The sequence below is a fragment of the Oncorhynchus kisutch genome, linkage group LG27 (assembly GCF_002021735.2).
Source record: "Oncorhynchus kisutch isolate 150728-3 linkage group LG27, Okis_V2, whole genome shotgun sequence".
NCBI classification, from domain to species: Eukaryota; Metazoa; Chordata; class Actinopteri; order Salmoniformes; family Salmonidae; genus Oncorhynchus; species Oncorhynchus kisutch.
Genome location: NC_034200.2, coordinates 40,254,875 through 40,274,874, shown reverse-complemented (window position 1 = coordinate 40,274,874; position 20,000 = coordinate 40,254,875). Strand labels below are relative to the sequence as shown.

The 20,000-nt window shown below is 45.8% G+C and overlaps 1 protein-coding gene across 1 annotated transcript in view; it reads right to left on the bottom strand.

The window, feature by feature from the left end:
* Positions 1–20,000, bottom strand: part of LOC109884403 (receptor-type tyrosine-protein phosphatase mu) — a 505,693-nt gene that overhangs the window by 190,084 nt on the left and 295,609 nt on the right. The window contains exon 13 of the mRNA XM_031806763.1: positions 6,300–6,576. Coding sequence (XP_031662623.1) covers positions 6,300–6,576 — 277 coding nt within the window. The remainder of the gene's footprint in view (positions 1–6,299; positions 6,577–20,000) is intronic.

The following is a 20,000-nucleotide window of genomic DNA, read 5'->3' as shown; positions in this document are numbered from 1 at the left end:
TGACATGGTGTGATGAAAGAAACATACAGGAACTCAAATCCTTCTGTTCACCTGATTTAGAATTCCTCACAATCAAATGTAGACCGCATTATCTACCAAGAGAATTTTCTTCGATTATAATCACAGCCGTATATATCCCCCCCAAGCAGACACATCGATGGCTCTGAACGAACTTTATTTAACTCTCTGCAAACTAGAAACGACTTATCCGGAGGCTGCATTCATTGTAGCTGGGGATTTTAACAAGGCTAATCTGAAAACAAGACTCCCTAAATTTTATCAGCATATCGATTGCGCAACCAGGGGTGGAAAGACCTTGGATCATTGTTACTCTAACTTCCGCAACGCATATAAGGCCCTGCCCCGCCCCCCTTTCGGAAAAGCTGACCACGACTCCATTTTGTTGATCCCTGCCTACAGACAGAAACTAAAACAAGAGGCTCCCACGCTGAGGTCTGTCCAACGCTGGTCCGACCAAGCTGACTCCACACTCCAAGACTGCTTCCATCACGTGGACTGGGACATGTTCCGTATTGCGTCAGATAACAATATTGACGAATACGCTGATTCGGTGTGCGAGTTCATTAGAACGTGCGTTGAAGATGTCGTTCCCATAGCAACGATTAAAACATTCCCTAACCAGAAACCGTGGATTGATGGCAGCATTCGTGTGGAACTGAAAGCGCGAACCACTGCTTTTAATCAGGGCAAGGTGTCTGGTAACCGAATGACCGAATACAAACAGTACAGCTATTCCCTCCGCAAGGCTATCAAACAAGCTAAGCGTCAGTACAGAGACAAACTAGAATCTCAATTCAACGGCTCAGACACAAGAGGCATGTGGCAGGGTCTACAGTCAATCACGGACTACAGGAAGAAATCCAGCCCAGTCACGGACCAGGATGTCTTGCTCCCAGGCAGACTAAATAACTTTTTTGCCCGCTTTGAGGACAATACAGTGCCACTGACACGGCCTGCAACGAAAACATGCGGCCTCTCCTTCACTGCAGCCGAGGTGAGTAAGACATTTAAACGTGTTAACCCTCGCAAGGCTGCAGGCCCAGACGGCATCCCCAGCCGCGCCCTCAGAGCATGCGCAGACCAGCTGGCCGGTGTGTTTACGGACATATTCAATCAATCCCTATACCAGTCTGCTGTTCCCACATGCTTCAAGAGGGCCACCATTGTTCCTGTTCCCAAGAAAGCTAAGGTAACTGAGCTAAACGACTACCGCCCCGTAGCACTCACTTCCGTCATCATGAAGTGCTTTGAGAGACTAGTCAAGGACCATATCACCTCCACCCTACCTGACACCCTAGACCCACTCCAATTTGCTTACCGCCCAAATAGGTCCACAGACGATGCAATCTCAACCACACTGCACACTGCCCTAACCCATCTGGACAAGAGGAATACCTACGTGAGAATGCTGTTCATCGACTACAGCTCGGCATTCAACACCATAGTACCCTCCAAGCTCGTCATCAAGCTCGAGACCCTGGGTCTCGACCCCGCCCTGTGCAACTGGGTACTGGACTTCCTGACGGGCCGCCCCCAGGTGGTGAGGGTAGGCAACAACATCTCCTCCCCGCTGATCCTCAACACTGGGGCCCCACAAGGGTGCGTTCTGAGCCCTCTCCTGTACTCCCTGTTCACCCACGACTGCGTGGCCACGCACGCCTCCAACTCAATCATCAAGTTTGCGGACGACACAACAGTGGTAGGCTTCATTACCAACAACGACGAGACGGCCTACAGGGAGGAGGTGAGGGCCCTCGGAGTGTGGTGTCAGGAAAATAACCTCACACTCAACGTCAACAAAACTAAGGAGATGATTGTGGACTTCAGGAAACAGCAGAGGGAACACCCCCCTCTCCACATCGATGGAACAGTAGTGGAGAGGGAAGCAAGTTTTAAGTTCCTTGGCATACACATCACAGACAAACTGAATTGGTCCACTCACACAGACAGCATCGTGAAGAAGGCGCAGCAGCGCCTCTTCAACCTCAAGAGGCTGAAGAAATTCACCAAAAGCACTCACAAATTTCTACAGATGCACAATCGAGAGCATCCTGGCGGGCTGTATCACCGCCTGGTACGGCAACTGCTCCGCCCTCAACCGTAAGGCTCTCCAGAGGGTAGTGAGGTCTGCACAACGCATCACCGGGGGCAAACTACCTGCCCTCCAGGACACCTACACCACCCGATGTTACAGGAAGGCCATAAAGATCATCAAGGACATCAACCACCCGAGCCACTGCCTGTTCACCCCGCTATCATCCAGAAGGCGAGGTCAGTACAGGTGCATCAAAGCTGGGACCGAGAGACTGAAAAACAGCTTCTATCTCAAGGCCATCAGACTGTTAAACAGCCACCACTAACATTGAGTGGCTGCTGCCAACACACTGACAAAGACACTGACTCAACTCCAGCCACTTTAATAATGGGAATTGATGGGAAATGATGTAAATATATCACTAGCCACTTTAAACAATGCTACCTTATTTAATGTTTACATACCCTACATTATTCATCTCATATGTATATGTATATACTGTACTCTATATCATCGACTGCATCCTTATGTAATACATGTATCACTAGCCACTTTAACTATGCCACTTTGTTTACATACTCATCTCATATGTATATACTGTACTCGATATCATCTACTGTATCTTGCCTATGCTGCTCTGTACCATCACTCATTCATATATCCTTATGTACATATTCTTTATCCCCTTACACTGTGTAGAAGACAGTAGTTTTGGAATTGTTAGTTAGATTACTTGTTGGTTATTACTGCATTGTCGGAACTAGAAGCACAAGCATTTCACTACACTCGCATTAACATCTGCTAACCATGTGTATGTGACAAATAAAATGTGATTTGATTTGATACAACCAACCTCTGACACCCCATTAAATACCCTAGTTTAATACAACAACCTCTGAGACCCCATAAAATACCCTAGTTTAATACAACCAACCTCTGAGACCCCATAAAATACCCTAGTTTAATACAACCAACCTCTGAGACCCCATTAAATACCCTAGTTTAATACAACAACCTCTGAGACCCCATTAAATACCCTAGTTTAACCTGTAGTGACACCCCACCCCATTAAATACCCTAGTTTAATACAACAACCTCTGACACCTCATTAAATACCCTAGATTAATACAACAACCTCTGACACCCTGATTTTTACAGCTTGGAGAATCTATGGTCTTCTTTCTGTGAGTCTAAAGTAGAGTTCCCTGGTGACAGTTTGATTATGGGATGTGAACACCACTCTATACACACTAAGGGTCCTGACTCCCACCGTATCCCCCTCTGACAGGTGTTGACAGATTCCAAGAACACAGGATGAGATGTTACTATCCTTTGTGCAAGCACTTCCAAGAGTTAATGAACAGTGAGCCTGGTGAAATTTGGGGAGCGCATCGTCAGTAGTGTACCTTTGGTTACTCGGGTGTTTCGGCCTTTCACACTATACACCCTCCCCAAAGGCGGCCAGCGACAGGGTGATCAATCCTACGCTTGCGTCCCATTCCCAATTAGTCATAGTGAGTTGCCTTGTTGTTGTTGATAGCCAACATCCCATGGCAGGGGCGTCCTCCTCCCTGAGTCAAGCATTGTTGACCGCATACCTCCTGGCCCTCTCACTGCGGGGCCCAGCTGGGGTCTTTCCTCTTCATCCAGAGCCACTGACTGCTGCCCTCTGCCGCCTCCGATACAGCTTTGATTGCCGAACGCTGGCTCTGGCTCTTAATTCCCAGGTCTCTAAGCAGTCTGGTTGTAGGGCAGGGTCTACAGTTCCTGGCTTGGTGTGGGCTCCTCTTTCTAAATAGTTTGATACCATCCAGACTACAGTAACATGGTTCTTTCAACTTCAGTCCTGGATAGATACCAGCTGTGCAGGGTTTCGTTCTAGTCCTGCACTAATAACCCTGATTCAGTTAGTCAAGGTGGAATGTTTGGATCGTGATTGTAATAATTGATCACGGTTCCAATTCACCCTAGAAAGTTTTGGAACCAGTAACTAACTCCTTCCTCTATCACGTGTTGCCTCTCTGTTCTCTCTCTCATTCTCCAGGTCTCTAACATCTCTGTTCTCTCTCTCTTGTTCTCCAGGTCTCTAACCTCTCTGTTCATTCTCTCTCCTTCTCCAGGTCTCTAAAATGTCTGTTCTCTCTCTCCTTCTCCAGGTCTCTAAAATGTATGTTCTCTCTCTCTTGTTCTCCAGGTCTCTAAAATGTCTGTTCTCTCTCTCCTTCTCCAGGTCTCTAAAATGTATGTTCTCTCTCTCCTTCTCCAGGTCTCTAACATCGCTGTTCTCTCTCTCCTTCTCCAGCTCTCCAACATCTCTGTTCTTTCTCTCTCCTTCTCCAGGTCTCTAAAATGTATGTTCTCTCTCTCCTTCTCCAGGTCTCTAAAATGTCTGTTCTCTCTCTCCTTCTCCATGTCTCTAACATTGCTGTTCTCTCTCTCCTTCTCCAGCTCTCTAAAATGTCTGTTCTCTCTCTCCTTCTCCAGGTCTCTAACATTGCTGTTCTCTCTCTCCTTCTCCAGCTCTCCAACATCTCTGTTCTCTCTCTCCTTCTCCAGCTCTCTAAAATCTCTGTCTCTCTGCCCTTCCTTTATCTCCCGCTCTCTATATATACAGTATATATATCCTCTCTCTCTCTCTCTCTCTCAGAGACATGTGGTAGCTCTTTAAGAACCCTGTTTTGGGCCCATTATCATTCCAGACCACAATCTGAGATCTCTTCAAGTCACCATTGAACTCTCTTCCTCTGCCTCGGCTTAGCTTTGCTTTGTAGAGAGCAGGAGAGGAGTAGAGGAGGAGAAGAGGGCCAAGTGCCACTTGACGACAGAGAGAGGATAGAGAGGCCATGAGGCTGAACTCTGAAGGATCCACAACCCTGTTGTTGTTGAACCTGTCTCCTACCAATCCCCATCACCACAACTGACCGAGCGACCGAGGCGGCCTGCTCTGTAAAAAGCTACTGATTAAAGACTGTCTGGCGTAGAGATCCACTGGAAAAGGCAGGCTGGGTGATTCCGTGTGTGTCTCCATTCGAAGAAGCAGGGAGACTTGCTGGGTGATTCAGGGGAAAACAAGTCACAGCACAGGCCTCTACTAAACTAAGCCTAGCCCTGTAGCAGTAACCCAGCCCTGTAGCAGTAACCCAGCCTTGTAGCAGTAACCCAGCCCTGTAGCAGTAACCCGGTCCTGTAGCAGTAACCCAGCCCTGTAGCAGTAACCCAGCCCTGTAGCAGTAACCCAGCCCTGTAGCAGTAACCCGGCCCTGTAGCAGTAACCCAGCCTTGTAGCAGTAACCCAGCCCTGTAGCAGTAACCCAGCCTTGTAGCAGTAACCCAGCCCTGTAGCAGTAACCCAGCCTTGTAGCAGTAACCCAGCCCTGTAGCAGTAACCCAGCCCTGTAGCAGTAACCCAGCCTTGTAGCAGTAACCCAGCCTTGTAGCAGTAACCCAGCCCTGTAGCAGTAACCCAGCCCTGTAGCAGTAACCCAGCCTTGTAGCAGTAACCCAGCCCTGTAGCAGTAACCCAGCCTTGTAGCAGTAACCCGGCCCTGTAGCAGTAGCCCAGCCTTGTAGCAGTAACCCAGCCTTGTAGCAGTAACCCAGCCCTGTAGCAGTAACCCAGTCTTGTAGCAGTAACCCAGCCCTGTAGCAGTAACCCAGCCCTGTAGCAGTAAACCAGCCTTGTAGCAGTAACCCATCCCTGTAGCAGTAACCCAGCCCTGTAGCAGTAACCCAGCCCTGTAGCAGTAACCCAGCCCTGTAACAGTAACCCGACCCTGTAGCAGTAACCCAGCCCTGTAGCAGTAACCCAGCCCTGTAGCAGTAACCCAGCCTTGTAGCAGTAACCCAGCCCTGTAGCAGTAACCCAGCCCTGTAGCAGTAACCCAGCCCTGTAACAGTAACCCGACCCTGTAGCAGTAACCCAGCCCTGTAGCAGTAAACCAGCCCTGTAGCAGTAACCCAGCCCTGTAGCAGTAACCCAGCCTTGTAGCAGTAACCCAGCCCTGTAGTGGCTGGGCTACTGTGTATGTAAGGTGTATGTAAACTTCCGACATCAACTGTATTTTTGTGAGTGAGTGAGTGGATGCTACCACTGGTCCCAACCCCATTAGCTGTGCTCACAGCCTGGAAGTAGATGCTGTAGCTCTTCTGGGGCAGTAGGGGGGCGTTCCAGTACCCATTACCATAATACCACTAGAACAACCATTAACACACACACCTTAATATCCCTAGTTGAGGTACCCACCCCGTTAGCCGTGCTGACCGCCTGGTAGTAGATGCTGTAGCTCTTCTGCGGCAGTAGGGGGGTGTTCCAGTATCCACCGTAGGTCTTGTTGTCTCCCACAGTGAAGGGTTGAGGAGCCTGTAGCCCTACGGCGAGGAACTCAGCTGTGAAGTAGTACCCAGAGTTCAGGACCGTGGAGTTCTGGAAGTGGATGGGGACAGGGTAACAGCGGAGAATCTCAACCGCTCCCCTCCTCGCCCTCTGAGGCCTCTCCTCTTCTACCACCACCTGGTACCCACTATGGGGGAGGGGGGGGCGGTAGGAGTAGGGGAGAGAGGTAAGATGTGGAAGGAGGGAAGAGAGGTAAGATGTGGGAGGAGGGAAGAGAGGTAAGATGGAGGGGATAGAGGTAAGATGGAGGGGAGAGAGGTAAGAGTGGGAGAAGGAGGGGAGAGAGGTAAGAAGGAGGGGATAGAGGTAAGATGTGGAAGGAGGGAAGAGAGGTATGAGTGGGAGAAGGAGGGGAGAGAGGGAAGATGTGGAAGGAGGGAAGAGAGGTGGGAGAGAGGTAAGATGGAGGGGATAGAGGTAAGAGTGGGAGAAGGAGGGGAGAGAGGTAAGATGGAGGGGATAGAGGTAAGAGTGGGAGAAGGAGGGGAGAGAGGTAAGATGGAGGGGAGAGAGGTAAGAGTGGGAGAAGGAGGGGAGAGAGAATATTGGGGAAGGGGTGAAGAAGGGGAGAGAGGTAAGAGTGGGAGAAGGAGGGGAGAGAGGTAAGATGGAGGGGAGAGAGGTAAGAGTGGGAGAAGGAGGGGAGAGAGAATATTGGGGAAGGGGTGAAGAAGGGGAGAGAGGTAAGATGGAGGGGATAGAGGTAAGAGTGGGAGAAGGAGGGGAGAGAGGTAAGATGGAGGGGATAGAGGTAAGAGTGGGAGAAGGAGGGGAGAGAGGTAAGATGGAGGGGATAGAGGTAAGAGTGGGAGAAGGAGGGGAGAGAGGTAAGATGGAGGGGATAGAGGTAAGAGTGGGAGAAGGAGGGGAGAGAGGTAAGATGGAGGGGATAGAGGTAAGATGGAGGGGAGAGAGGTAAGAGTGGGAGAAGGAGGGGAGAGAGGTAAGATGGAGGGGATAGAGGTAAGATGGAGGGGAGAGAGGTAAGAGTGGGAGAAGGAGGGGAGAGAGGTAAGATGGAGGGGATAGAGGTAAGATGGAGGGGAGAGAGGTAAGAGTGGGAGAAGGAGGGGAGAGAGGTAAGATGGAGGGGATAGAGGTAAGATGGAGGGGAGAGAGGTAAGAGTGGGAGAAGGAGGGGAGAGAGGTAAGATAGGGGAAAAAATGGGGGATACGTGAATACAGTATTCTAGAATTAACAAAGCATATTTGTAAAATATATGATGTAAGACTTTAAATAACCAACTAATTTGTTTTAATTTGTGTACCAAGAAACCCAGTTGAACCCCTGTTGTAGTATGACCATTATCAACACACACCTAAGATGTTTTCTACGAACCTAAACTCTCCCTTTATGATTTCCCTCTTCCTGTCTGTCTGTGACCCAGGTGTCATGACACAACCTACCCTCTGACCTCTAACCCCTGCCCTTGTTAAGGGGACAGTTAATTAGTGTTGTGATTCTTCCTGCTGCCTTTCAGCAGTAGTTAATATTTAAACACCTCTCTCCTCCCAGTCCAGCTGCACTAAGTGAGGTTGTATAGCGATATACTGGATGACTATGTTATAAGGAAAGGATCTGAGAGAACTCTGTGGTTTCTCTTCAACATTAGGTTGCAAAAAAAATGTAAACAACTTTTCCAAAATTCCCCAGTTTTCCAGAAATCATGGTTTTAGTATTCTGGATTTCCTGCTTACTCCTTCCTGATTTCAGAAATGTTCTAACCAGGGTCTCTATAAAACCTAGGAAGGGACATATTTTTTTTTTTTTATTTAACCTTGTTTTAACTAGGCAAGTCAGTTAAGAACTAATTCTTATTTACAATGACGGCCTACCCCCGGCCAAACCCAAACCCGGACGACGCTGGGCCAATTGTGCGACGCCCTATGGGACTCCCAATCACGGCCGGTTGTAATACAGCCTGGAATCGAACCAAGGTCTGTAGTGACGCCTCTAGCACTGAGATGCTGTTCCTTAGACCACTGCACCACTTCGGGGGGACAATATTGTCTCTTTCTAATATTTGTGGGACATGAACCAAACCCCATTCCCATGTAAATTAGGCTGTTGTGTGGTATAGAGCTTCACCAAGACCTCACTAGGACCACAAGTTTCATTAACAACCCTACAAACACCTTTTGAAGAACTTGGGGTGAAAGGTCAAACACCATATGAAGCACTGGGGGGTGAAAGGTCAAACACCATATGAAGCACTGGGGGGTGAAAGGTCAAACACCATATGAAGCACTGGGGTGTGAAAGGTCAAACACCAGTGTAAATGGGTTTCTGCAGTAGAATACCAGTGTAAATGGGTTTCTGCAGTAGACTACCAGTGTAAATGAGTTTCTGCAGTAGAATACCAGTGTAAATGGGTTTCTGCAGTAGAATACCAGTGTAAATGAGTTTCTGTAGTAGAATACCAGTGTAAATGAGTTTCTGCAGTAGAATACCAGTGTAAATGAGTTTCTGCAGTAGAATACCAGTGTAAATGGGTTTCTGCAGTAGAATACCAGTGTAAATGAGTTTCTGTAGTAGAATACCAGTGTAAATGGGTTTCTGCAGTAGACTACCAGTGTAAATGAGTTTCTGCAGTAGAATACCAGTGTAAATGGGTTTCTGCAGTAGAATACCAGTGTAAATGAGTTTCTGTAGTAGAATACCAGTGTAAATGAGTTTCTGCAGTAGACTACCAGTGTAAATGCATTATCTTCTCATTAATTAATTGAACAAGCACAAAAACAGCTCACCTCTGTTATGGCATTATGTCCCGTTCTATATGAATGTAAAGACAAATCTAAATGAGATAAGATAGAAAACGAATGTCAACAAGCTAATTATTGCTAAGAAAAATATATTTTTTAAATGAGGTGCAGTGAAATGTGTTGTTTGACAGGGTCATCCACAGTAGTACGGAGTCCCTGGAGCAGATTAGGGTTGAGTGCCTTGCTCAAGGGCACATGGACAGATGTTTCACCTTGTCAGGAATTTCGACCAGCAACCTATTTAGTCACTGGCCCAAAACACTAACCACTAGGCTACCTGCCGTCCTCCTAACACAGATTATTTAACAAATGTCCCTTTTCGTTTTCTCTGTACGTTCAAACATGACTGTAATTAACTGTAATTAACACTTGAGTTTTCAGTTTTCGTAATTCCTGAGAGGTGTGTACAGTGCACGTCAGTGACGCCCCAGCAGAAGACAGTCTCGATTGAACTTTTCATCAAACACTTGTGACTTCTGAAATGACTTTTCTATTTCTCTGTTCTATCACGGTGGTAATTAGCTGCTGTGTTGTAGTTTTAAACACGTCCTTTTAAATGAATGTCAGACAAGCCTCTCCAATCAAGGTTTGTTATTCTTCCTGCCCTACACGCTCTCTCACTCTCTTTCTCTCTCTCTCTCTCTCTCTCTCTCTCTCTCTCTCTCTCTCTCTCTCTCACAGCTGGTAACTCAATAGATGTAGCTAACAGGTCTGTCGGTGTGAGGAGAATACTAACACAGCCGTCTATTACACAGATACTTTCTCTCCATGCTAAGGAGGCCATCCTAGACAGAGAGGCCATCCCAGACGAGGCCATCCTAGACAGAGAGGCCATCGTAGACAGAGAGGCCATCCCAGACGAGGCCATCCTAGACAGAGAGGCCATCGTAGACAGAGAGGCCATCCCAGACGAGGCCATCCTAGACAGAGAGGACATCCCAGACGAGGCCATCCTAGACAGAGAGGCCATCCCAGACGAGGCCATCCTAGACGAGGACATCCCAGACAGAGAGGCCATCCCAGACAGAGAGGCCATCCCAGACACAGAGGCCATCCCAGACAGAGAGGCCATCCCAGACAGAGAGGCCTTCCCAGACACAGAGGCCATCCCAGACAGAGAGGCCATCCCAGACAGAGAGGCCTTCCCAGACAGAGAGGCCATCCCAGACAGAGAGGCCTTCCCAGACAGAGAGGCCTTCCCAGACAGAGAGGCCTTCCCAGACAGAGAGGCTATCCCAGACAGAGATGGCTTCCCAGACAGAGAGGCCTTCCCAGACAGAGAGGCCATCCCAGACAGAGAGGCCATCCCAGACAGAGAGGCCTTCCCAGACAGAGAGGCCATCCCAGACAGAGAGGGCTTCCCAGACAGAGAGGCCTTCCCAGACAGAGAGGCCATCCCAGACAGAGAAGGCACTGTGAGGGGTTCTATCTGGTTTTCGAGGGGGCTGGGTAGTGATTCAACTAAACAAATATACCTCCACTGAGAGGAAATGGAAAGAGATGGTGACCTTTGAGAGTTTGAAAAATAAATTAGTAAAGAGGTTAATAAGAGGTGAGAGAGTGGGGGGGGGGGTAGAGAGCAAGAGAGAGAGGGGGGGGTAGAGAGCAAGATAGAGAGAGGGGGGGGGTAGAGAGCAAGAGAGAGAGGGGGGGGGGGTAGAGAGCAAGAGAGAGAGAGGGGGGGTAGAGAGCAAGAGAGAGAGGGGGGGGTAGAGAGCAAGAGAGAGAGAGGGGGGGTAGAGAGCAAGAGAGAGAGAGGGGGGGGGGGTAGAGAGCAAGAGAGAGAGGGGGGGGGGGTAGAGAGCAAGATAGAGAGAGAGAGGGAGGAAGAGATAGACAGAGAGGATGGAGGGAGAGAGAGAGAGAGAGGGGGGGGGGGGGGGAGAGAGACAGACAGAGACAGAGCGAGAGAGAGGGGGGGGTAGAGAGCAAGAGAGAGAGAGAGAGGGGAGTAGAGAGCAAGAGAGAGAGAGGGGGTAGAGAGCAAGAGAGAGAGGGAGAGAGAAGGAGGAAGAGATAGACAGAGGATGGAGGGAGAGAGAGGGAGAGAGAGGGGGGGGGATAGACAGAGAGGATGGATGAGAGAGAGACAGAGCGAGAGAGAGAGAGAGGGAAGAGATAGACAGAGAGGATGGAGGGAGAGAGAGACAGAGCGAGAGAGAGAGAGGGGGGAGGAAGAGAGACAGAGAGGATGGAGGGAGAGAGAGACAAAGAGGGAGAGACAGTGAGAGAAAGAGAGACAGAAACACAAAGAAAGAGAAAGGGAGAGAGAGAGACAGAGAGAGAGAGAGAGAGAGAGAGAGAGAGAGAGAGAGAGACAGAGACAGAGAGAGAGAGGGAGAGAGGGAGAGAGACAGAGAGAGAGAGAGAGAGAGACAGAGACAGAGACAGAGAGAGAGAGACAGAGAGAGAGAGAGAGAGAGAGAGACAGAGACAGAGAGAGAGAGAGGGAGAGAGAGACAGAGAGAGAGAGAGACAGAGACAGAGAGAGAAAGAGAGAGAGGAAGAGAGACACAAACAAAGAAAGAGAGGGAGAAACTCTGACTAACTATTAAAAGAGAGGGAGAAAGGGATAGAAAGAGATCGAGACATTTATCTATTTCACTTGCTTTGGCAATGTAAACATGTTTCCCATGCCAATAAAGCCCTTTGAATTGAATTGAACTGAGAGCGAGACAACAGAGAGACAGAGAGAGAGAGAGCGGAGGTGGCAGTCAGTCTCTCCTGTGGATTTAGGCAATGTGTTAAAAGAGTGACAGCGTCTTCACATTTGTTAGGAAGAGTTCAATATTTGATGTGTTTGTCAACACAATCTACCTGAAAACAGTTTTTTTTTCCCCTACTAAGGCTGAATTAGTAAAAGTTTTCTTACAAGCCCAGGATGACAACTGTATTGACACCAGTGGGCATTTGTGTGATTATTTCAAATCAAAGTTTATTTATCAAGTACTCAGATTAGCAGAAGTTAAAGCAGGCGCAGCGTAATGTCTAATAGTACAAGTAAAAAAATATTAAGAAATATCAGAAAGAGCCATTAATTACGGGAGAAAGCAAAGTCAAACTCCGGAATATACATGTGTGATGTAGATAGATAGTATGGAACATATCTAAGTAGGAAAAAGGTATGTACAATAGTAGTTATATGGATGAGTTATGTCCAGAATACAGTATGTACTGTACATATGGATGAGTTATGTCCAGAATACAGTATGTACTGTACATATGGATGAGTTATGTCCAGAATACAGTATGTACTGTACATATGGATGAGTTATGTCCAGAATACAGTATGTACTGTACATATGGATGAGTTATGTCCAGAATACAGTATGTACTGTACATATGGATGAGTTATGTCCAGAATACAGTATGTACTGTACATATGGATGAGTTATGTCCAGAATACAGTATGTACTGTACATATGGATGAGTTATGTCCAGAATACAGTATGTACTGTACATATGGATGAGTTATGTCCAGAATACAGTATGTACTGTACATATGGATGAGTTATGTCCAGAATAGGTATGTACTGTACATATGGATGAGTTATGTCCAGAATACAGTATGTACTGTACATATGGATGAGTTATGTCCAGAATACAGTATGTACTGTACATATGGATGAGTTATGTCCAGAATACAGTATGTACTGTACATATGGATGAGTTATGTCCAGAATACAGTATGTACTGTACATATGGATGAGTTATGTCCAGAATACAGTATGTACTGTACATATGGATGAGTTATGTCCAGAATAGGGTATGTACTGTACATATGGATGAGTTATGTCCAGAATACAGTATGTACTGTACATATGGATGAGTTATGTCCAGAATACAGTATGTACTGTACATATGGATGAGTTATGTCCAGAATACAGTATGTACTGTACATATGGATGAGTTATGTCCAGAATACAGTATGTACTGTACATATGGATGAGTTATGTCCAGAATACAGTATGTACTGTACATATGGATGAGTTATGTCCAGAATACAGTATGTACTGTACATATGGATGAGTTATGTCCAGAATACAGTATGTACTGTACATAAGAAGTTTTATTTTTCTATTTCACCTTTATTTAACCAGGTAGGCCAGATCATCTTTATTTAACCAGGTAGGCCAGATCATCTTTATTTAACCAGGTAGGCCAGATCACCTTTATTTAACCAGGTAGGCCAGATCACCTTTATTTAACCAGGTAGGCCAGATCATCTTTATTTAACCAGGTAGGCCAGATCATCTTTATTTAACCAGGTAGGCCAGATCACCTTTATTTAAACAGGTAGGCCAGATCACCTTTATTTAACCAGGTAGGCCAGATCACCATTATTTAACCAGGTAGGCCAGATCACCTTTATTTAACCAGGTAGGCCAGATCACCATTATTTAACCAGGTAGGCCAGATCACCTTTATTTAACCAGGTAGGCCAGATCACCATTATTTAACCAGGTAGGCCAGTTCACCTTTATTTAACCAGGTAGGCCAGATCACCTTTATTTAACCAGGTAGGCCAGTTCACCTTTATTTAACCAGGTAGGCCAGTTCACCTTTATTTAACCAGGTAGGCCAGATCACCTTTATTTAACCAGGTAGGCCAGTTCACCTTTATTTAACCAGGTAGGCCAGTTCACCTTTATTTAACCAGGTAGGCCAGATCACCTTTATTTAACCAGGTTGGCCAGTTCACCTTTATTTAACCAGGTAGGCCAGTTCACCTTTATTTAACCAGGTAGGCCAGATCACCTTTATTTAACCAGGTAGGCCAGTTCACCTTTATTTAACCAGGTAGGCCAGTTCACCTTTATTTAACCAGGTAAGCCAGTTGAGAACAAGTTCTCATTTACAACTGCGACCTCAAAGCAAAGCAGTGCGACACTTATAACAACACAGAGTTACACATGGAATAAACAAAACATATAGTCAATAATCCAATAGAAAAAGTCTATATACAGTGTGTGTAAATGAAGTAAGATAAGGGAGGTAAGGCAATAAATAGGCCATAGTGACGAAATTTCGGCATTCGACTCTGTCGATCCCCATATTCTTATCGGCAGACTCAGTAGCCTCAGTTTTTCTAATGACTGCCTTGCCTGGTTCACCAACTACTTTGCAGACAGAGTTCAGTGTGTCAAATCGGAGGGCATGTTGTCCAGTCCTCTGGAAGTCTCTATGGGGGTACCACAGGGTTAAATTCTCAGGCCGACTCTTTTCTCTGTATATATCAATGATGTTGCTCTTGCTGCAGGCGATTCCCTGATCCAACACTACGCAGACGACACCATTCTGTATACTTCTGGCCCTTCCTTGGACACTGTGCTATCTAACCTCCAAACGAGCTTCAATGCCATACAACACTCCTTCCGTGGCCTCCAACTGCTCTTAAACGCTAGTAAAACCAAATGCATGCTTTTCAACCGCTCGCTGCCTGCACCCGCACGCCTGACTAGCTTCACCACCCTGGATGGTTCCGACCTTGCATATGTGGACATCTATAAGTACCTAGGTGTCTGGCTAAACTGCAAACTCTCCTTCCAGACTCATATCAAACATCTCCAATCTAAAATCAAATCTAGAGTCCGCTTTCTATTCCACAACAAAGCCTCCTTCACTCACGCCGCCAAACTTACCCATGTAAAATGTATGCTCTAGTCGGCTGGCCCTCGTTACATATTCGTCGCCAGACCCACTGGCTCCAGGTCATCTACAAGTCCATGCTCGGTAAAGCTCCGCCTTATCTCAGTTCACTGGTCACGATGGCAACACCCACCCGTAGCACGCGCTCCAGCAGGTGTATCTCACTGACCATCCCTAAAGCCAAAACCTCATTTGGCCGCCTTTCCTTCCAGTTCTCTGCTGCCTGTGACTGGAACGAATTGCAAAAATTGCTGAAGTTGGAGACTTTTATCTCCCTCACCAACTTCAAACATCTGCTATCTGAGCAGCTAACTGATCGCTGCAGCTGTACATAGTCCATCGGTATATAGCCCACCCAATTTACCTACCTCATCCCCATACTGTTTTTATTTATTTACTTTTCTGCTCTTTTGCACACCAGTATCTCTACCTGCACATGACCATCTGATAATTTATCACTCCAGTGATAATCTGCCTTTTGCACACAATGTATATAGACTCTTTTTTTCTACTGTGTTATTGACTTGTTTATTGTTTACTCCATGTGTACCTCTGTGTTGTTGTCTGTTCACACTGCTATGCTTTATCTTGGCCAGGTCGCAGTTGTAAATGACAACTTGTTCTCAACTAGCCTACCTGGTTAAATAAAGGTGAAATATATATTTTCTTTAAATAATAATAATTACAATTTAGCAAATAAACACTGGAGTGATAGACGTGGAGAAGATGAATTTGCAAGTAGAGATACTGGGGTGCAAAGGAGCAAAAAAATATATAAAACAATATGGGGATGAGGTAGTTGGGTGGGCTATTTACAGATGGGCTATGTACAGGTGCAATGATCGGTAAGCTGCTCTGACAGCTGATACTTAAAGTTAGTGATGGAGATATAAGTCTCCAGCTTCAGTGATTTTTGCAATTCGTTCCAGTCATTGGCAGCAGAGAACTGGGGGTGACCAGTGAAATATACCTGCTGGAGCACGTGCTACAGGTGGGTGCTGCTATGGTGGCCAGTGAGCTGAGATAAGGTGTGGCTTTACCTAGGAAAGGCTTATAGATTACCTGGAGCCAGTGGGTTTGGCAATGAATATGAAGTGAGGGCCAGCCAACGCAGTGAGTAATCAATTTCTGAACAATACAAATTTGTCTGCACCTGCTCCCTCTCCCTGGTGCTCGAAGGCACCAGGCTGCCCATCGTTACGCACACCTGTCACCATCGTTACACGCATCATCGCTTCATTGGACTCACCTGGACTCCTTCACTTTATTGATTGCTTTCTCTATATCTGTCTGTTCCTCAGTTTGATCCTTGTGTCAGCATTAAGGGAGTAGTACACAGCATTGTACAATATCTTCAGTTTCTTGGCAATTTCTCGCATGGAATAGCATTCATTTCTCAGAACAAGAATAGACTGATGAGTTCCAAAAGAAAGGTCTTTGTTTCTGGCCATTTTGAGCCTGTAATCAAACCCACAAATGCTGAGGCTCCGGACACTCAACTAGTCTAAAGAAGGACAGTTTTATTGCTTCTTTAATCAGGACAACAGTTTTCAGCGGTGCTAACATAATTGCAAAAGGGTTTTCTAATGATCAATTAGCCTTTTAAAATGCTAAACTAGGATTAGCTAACACAACGTGCCATTGGAACACAGGAGTGATGGTTGCTGATAATGGGCCTCTGTGCGCCTATGTGGATATTTCATAAAAAATCAGCTGTTTCCAGCTACAATAGTCATTTACAACATTAACAATGTCTACACTGTATTTCTGATCAATTTGATGTTATTTTAATGGACAAAAAATGTGCTTTTCTTTAAAAAACAAGGACATTTCTTTCTTGTTTTTCATGGAATCAACAATATTGAAAAATGTATTGAACTTAGTTGGAAATTAACTAACTGTATTGATCTCTGCGATCTCTGCAATCACATGAACAGAAACATCACTAACCAAACAACGGTCTCTGATTGGTGCACAGTTTAATTAAAGGTCAACTACAAAAATTCACATTTCTTAGGTTTTTCTCAAACCTCAAAACTGATGTGGTTTTAGCTGTTGTTGTGGACTTACAATGTTGTTTTTCTATTCAAATTGTTTTGACACATTTTATTCAACATGGTGAAGTACTTCGGTCTCTCAAATAACACAATATTTTGTATTGTACTGTGGGCTTGACATGAGTCTCTGCTGTATACAGAGGAGACAACAGAAAAACCTTCAGACACGTCACTTGGGTCTACTTGGCATACTTGAGAAAAAGTTATAGTCCTTTTCACAACAACAGAAATATACATTTTGTTTTGTAATGGGTCCACATTTCACTGCAAGTAAGGTTGGAACAAAATGCAGTAAAAAATTAAATTAAAAAACTATTTTTACCTTGACAGTTTCCCTACCATGCGAATTTGATATTTAATAATTTGATAATAACGGCGATTTGTGTCCTATTTTGTGATTCTGTGATGATTCCGTTGTAATCACTGATGTCATGCTGATGTCCCTCAGAGCCGTCGACTCCCTGTCACCACACGCTGGTACCACCACTTACTGCAAGCATCAGAAGGCATCAGATAACACAACTCATTTATAAATTCAATTCAATTCAATTCACTACAGCAAGATGGGGAAAAACAACAAACATCAGCAGAACAACCAGCAAAGACAACCTACATCAAGATCAGATCAGATATATCAGATATCAGATATTTGGACAGCAGAACAACCAGCAAAGACAACCTACATCAAGATCAGATCAGATATATCAGATATCAGATATTTGGACAGTAGAACAACCAGCAAAGACAACCTACATCAAGATCAGATCAGATATATCAGGTATCAGATATTTGGACAGCAGAACAACCAGCAAAGACAACCTACATCAAGATCAGATCAGATATATCAGATATCAGATATTTGGACAGTAGAACAACCAGCAAAGACAACCTACATCAAGATCAGATCAGATATATCAGATATCAGATATTTGGACAGCAGAACAACCAGCAAAGACAACCTACATCAAGATCAGATCAGATATATCAGATATCAGACATTTGGACAGTAGAACAACCTGCAAAGACAACCTACATCAAGATCAGATCAGATATATCAGATATTTGGACAGCAGAACAACCAGCAAAGACAACCTACATCAAGATCAGATCAGATATATCAGATATCAGATATTTGGACAGTAGAACAACCAGCAAAGACAACCTACATCAAGATCAGATCAGATATATCAGATATCAGATATTTGGACAGTAGAACAACCAGCAAAGACAACCTACATCAAGATCAGATCAGATATATCAGATATCAGATATTTGGACAGTAGAACAACCAGCAAAGACAACCTACATCAAGATCAGATCAGATATATCAGATATCAGATATTTGGACAGTAGAACAACCAGCAAAGACAACCTACATCAAGATCAGATCAGATATATCAGATATCAGATATTTGGACAGTAGAACAACCAGCAAAGACAACCTACATCAAGATCAGATCATTATTTGGACATGTTTTGTCGTTTGGTCTGATTCTGACCCAAAGCTAAAAAAAAGAAGTTAAATCAAAGTTATTTTACTAAAATCATCTACCAATATAATCAGTGCTTAATAACAGTGTTTTTCATTGATAAAATAAGGGGCTTAGGTGGTGGGCAGGGGGCATGGCAATGGGCGCAGTCGGCCTGTCGGAGTGGCTGAATTTTTAGAGAACATTTTAGTGGCCTCCATCTTGTTGGTGCAGAGAAATGTCTGCATTTTTAACCCAATTTTCTGCAATTCCACACATTTATCCATGAAGCTGAGAATTTTAGGTTTGTTGTTGTTGCAGTTTTAAAGATAATTTCCTGCAACTCTTGGTATTTTGCTGTGGTCTTTAGCTGAAACATAATAAATAAAATATATAGGTCCATTTATTTATTTTTTACACTGTTCGGACTTGGCCTGAAGGTGGCCAGATTTTTTTTTTTAGGTGAGCCCAGCCGAAGGATTTCAACGGCAGGACAACGTCCTGGTTGACTTTGACTGATATAGGCGCTGGTACTCTTTAAAATGTAGGTACTCAGTTCTAGTGAGCTCCTGCCCAAGTCACGAAAGGAATTCTGTAAGAGGCAGGTCAGACGAACTGGTAGAAAACATACATAACTTTTAATAACAAAAACTGTTTTTTTCACCTCAGATCCCACAGCTGACACCACATGACGGCCCCTCTCTCTTGCTACATCAAAATAATTGCGGCTAATTCCTAATTCCAAACGCCTGCACTCCCGACCATCTCTCCCCTGAGCAGAAAATTGAAAAAAAAGGGATTTAAAAAAAAGCAAAGGGAGGAGGAGAAAGGATTAGGGGAGTCTGGGGGGGTCTGGGGGAGTCTGGGGGGGTCTGAGGGAGTCTGGGGGAGTCTGGGGGGGGTCTGGGGGGTCTGGGGGGGTCTGGGGGAGTCTGGGGGGGTCTGGGGGAGCCTGAATTCCTACCGTGGAGCACACACACCCACACACACCCACAGACACCCCCCCCCGACCCACACACACACACGCACACAGACACACACACACACAGACACACAGACACACACAGGTGAACGGCTGCTACACTCCTTTCCGCCCCTCCTCCCCACCCACCACTCCCCGTGTGATGCCAACTAAATATGGAGGATTGACTTGGCATCGACTGGATTGTGACCTGAAATTCGGGTACATTTTTTTATGTGATAGGCTGGGGGAGGGGGGTGTGATAACCAGGGGGAGGAGAGTAAGATAACCGGGGGGGGGGGGGGGAATAACCAGGGGGGGGTGATAACCATGGGGGGGGTGAAAACCATGGGGAGGAGGGTGTGATAACCAGGGGGGGGGGGGGTGATAACCATGGGGAGGAGGGGGTGATAACCAGGGGGAGGGGGGTGATAACCATGGGGAGGAGGGGGTGATAACCAGTGGGAAGGAGGGTGCGATAACCAGGGGGAGGGGGTGCGATAACCAGTGGGGAGGAGGTTACTTGCTATCTTTCGTCCAGTTCTCTCTTACTCATCTCCCTCTCCCTCCTTGTCTTTAATGCTAATCGTCTCACCTAGCTGGTGAGCAGTGTTATCAAACCACTGAGAAACTCACTATCTTCTGACCCAGC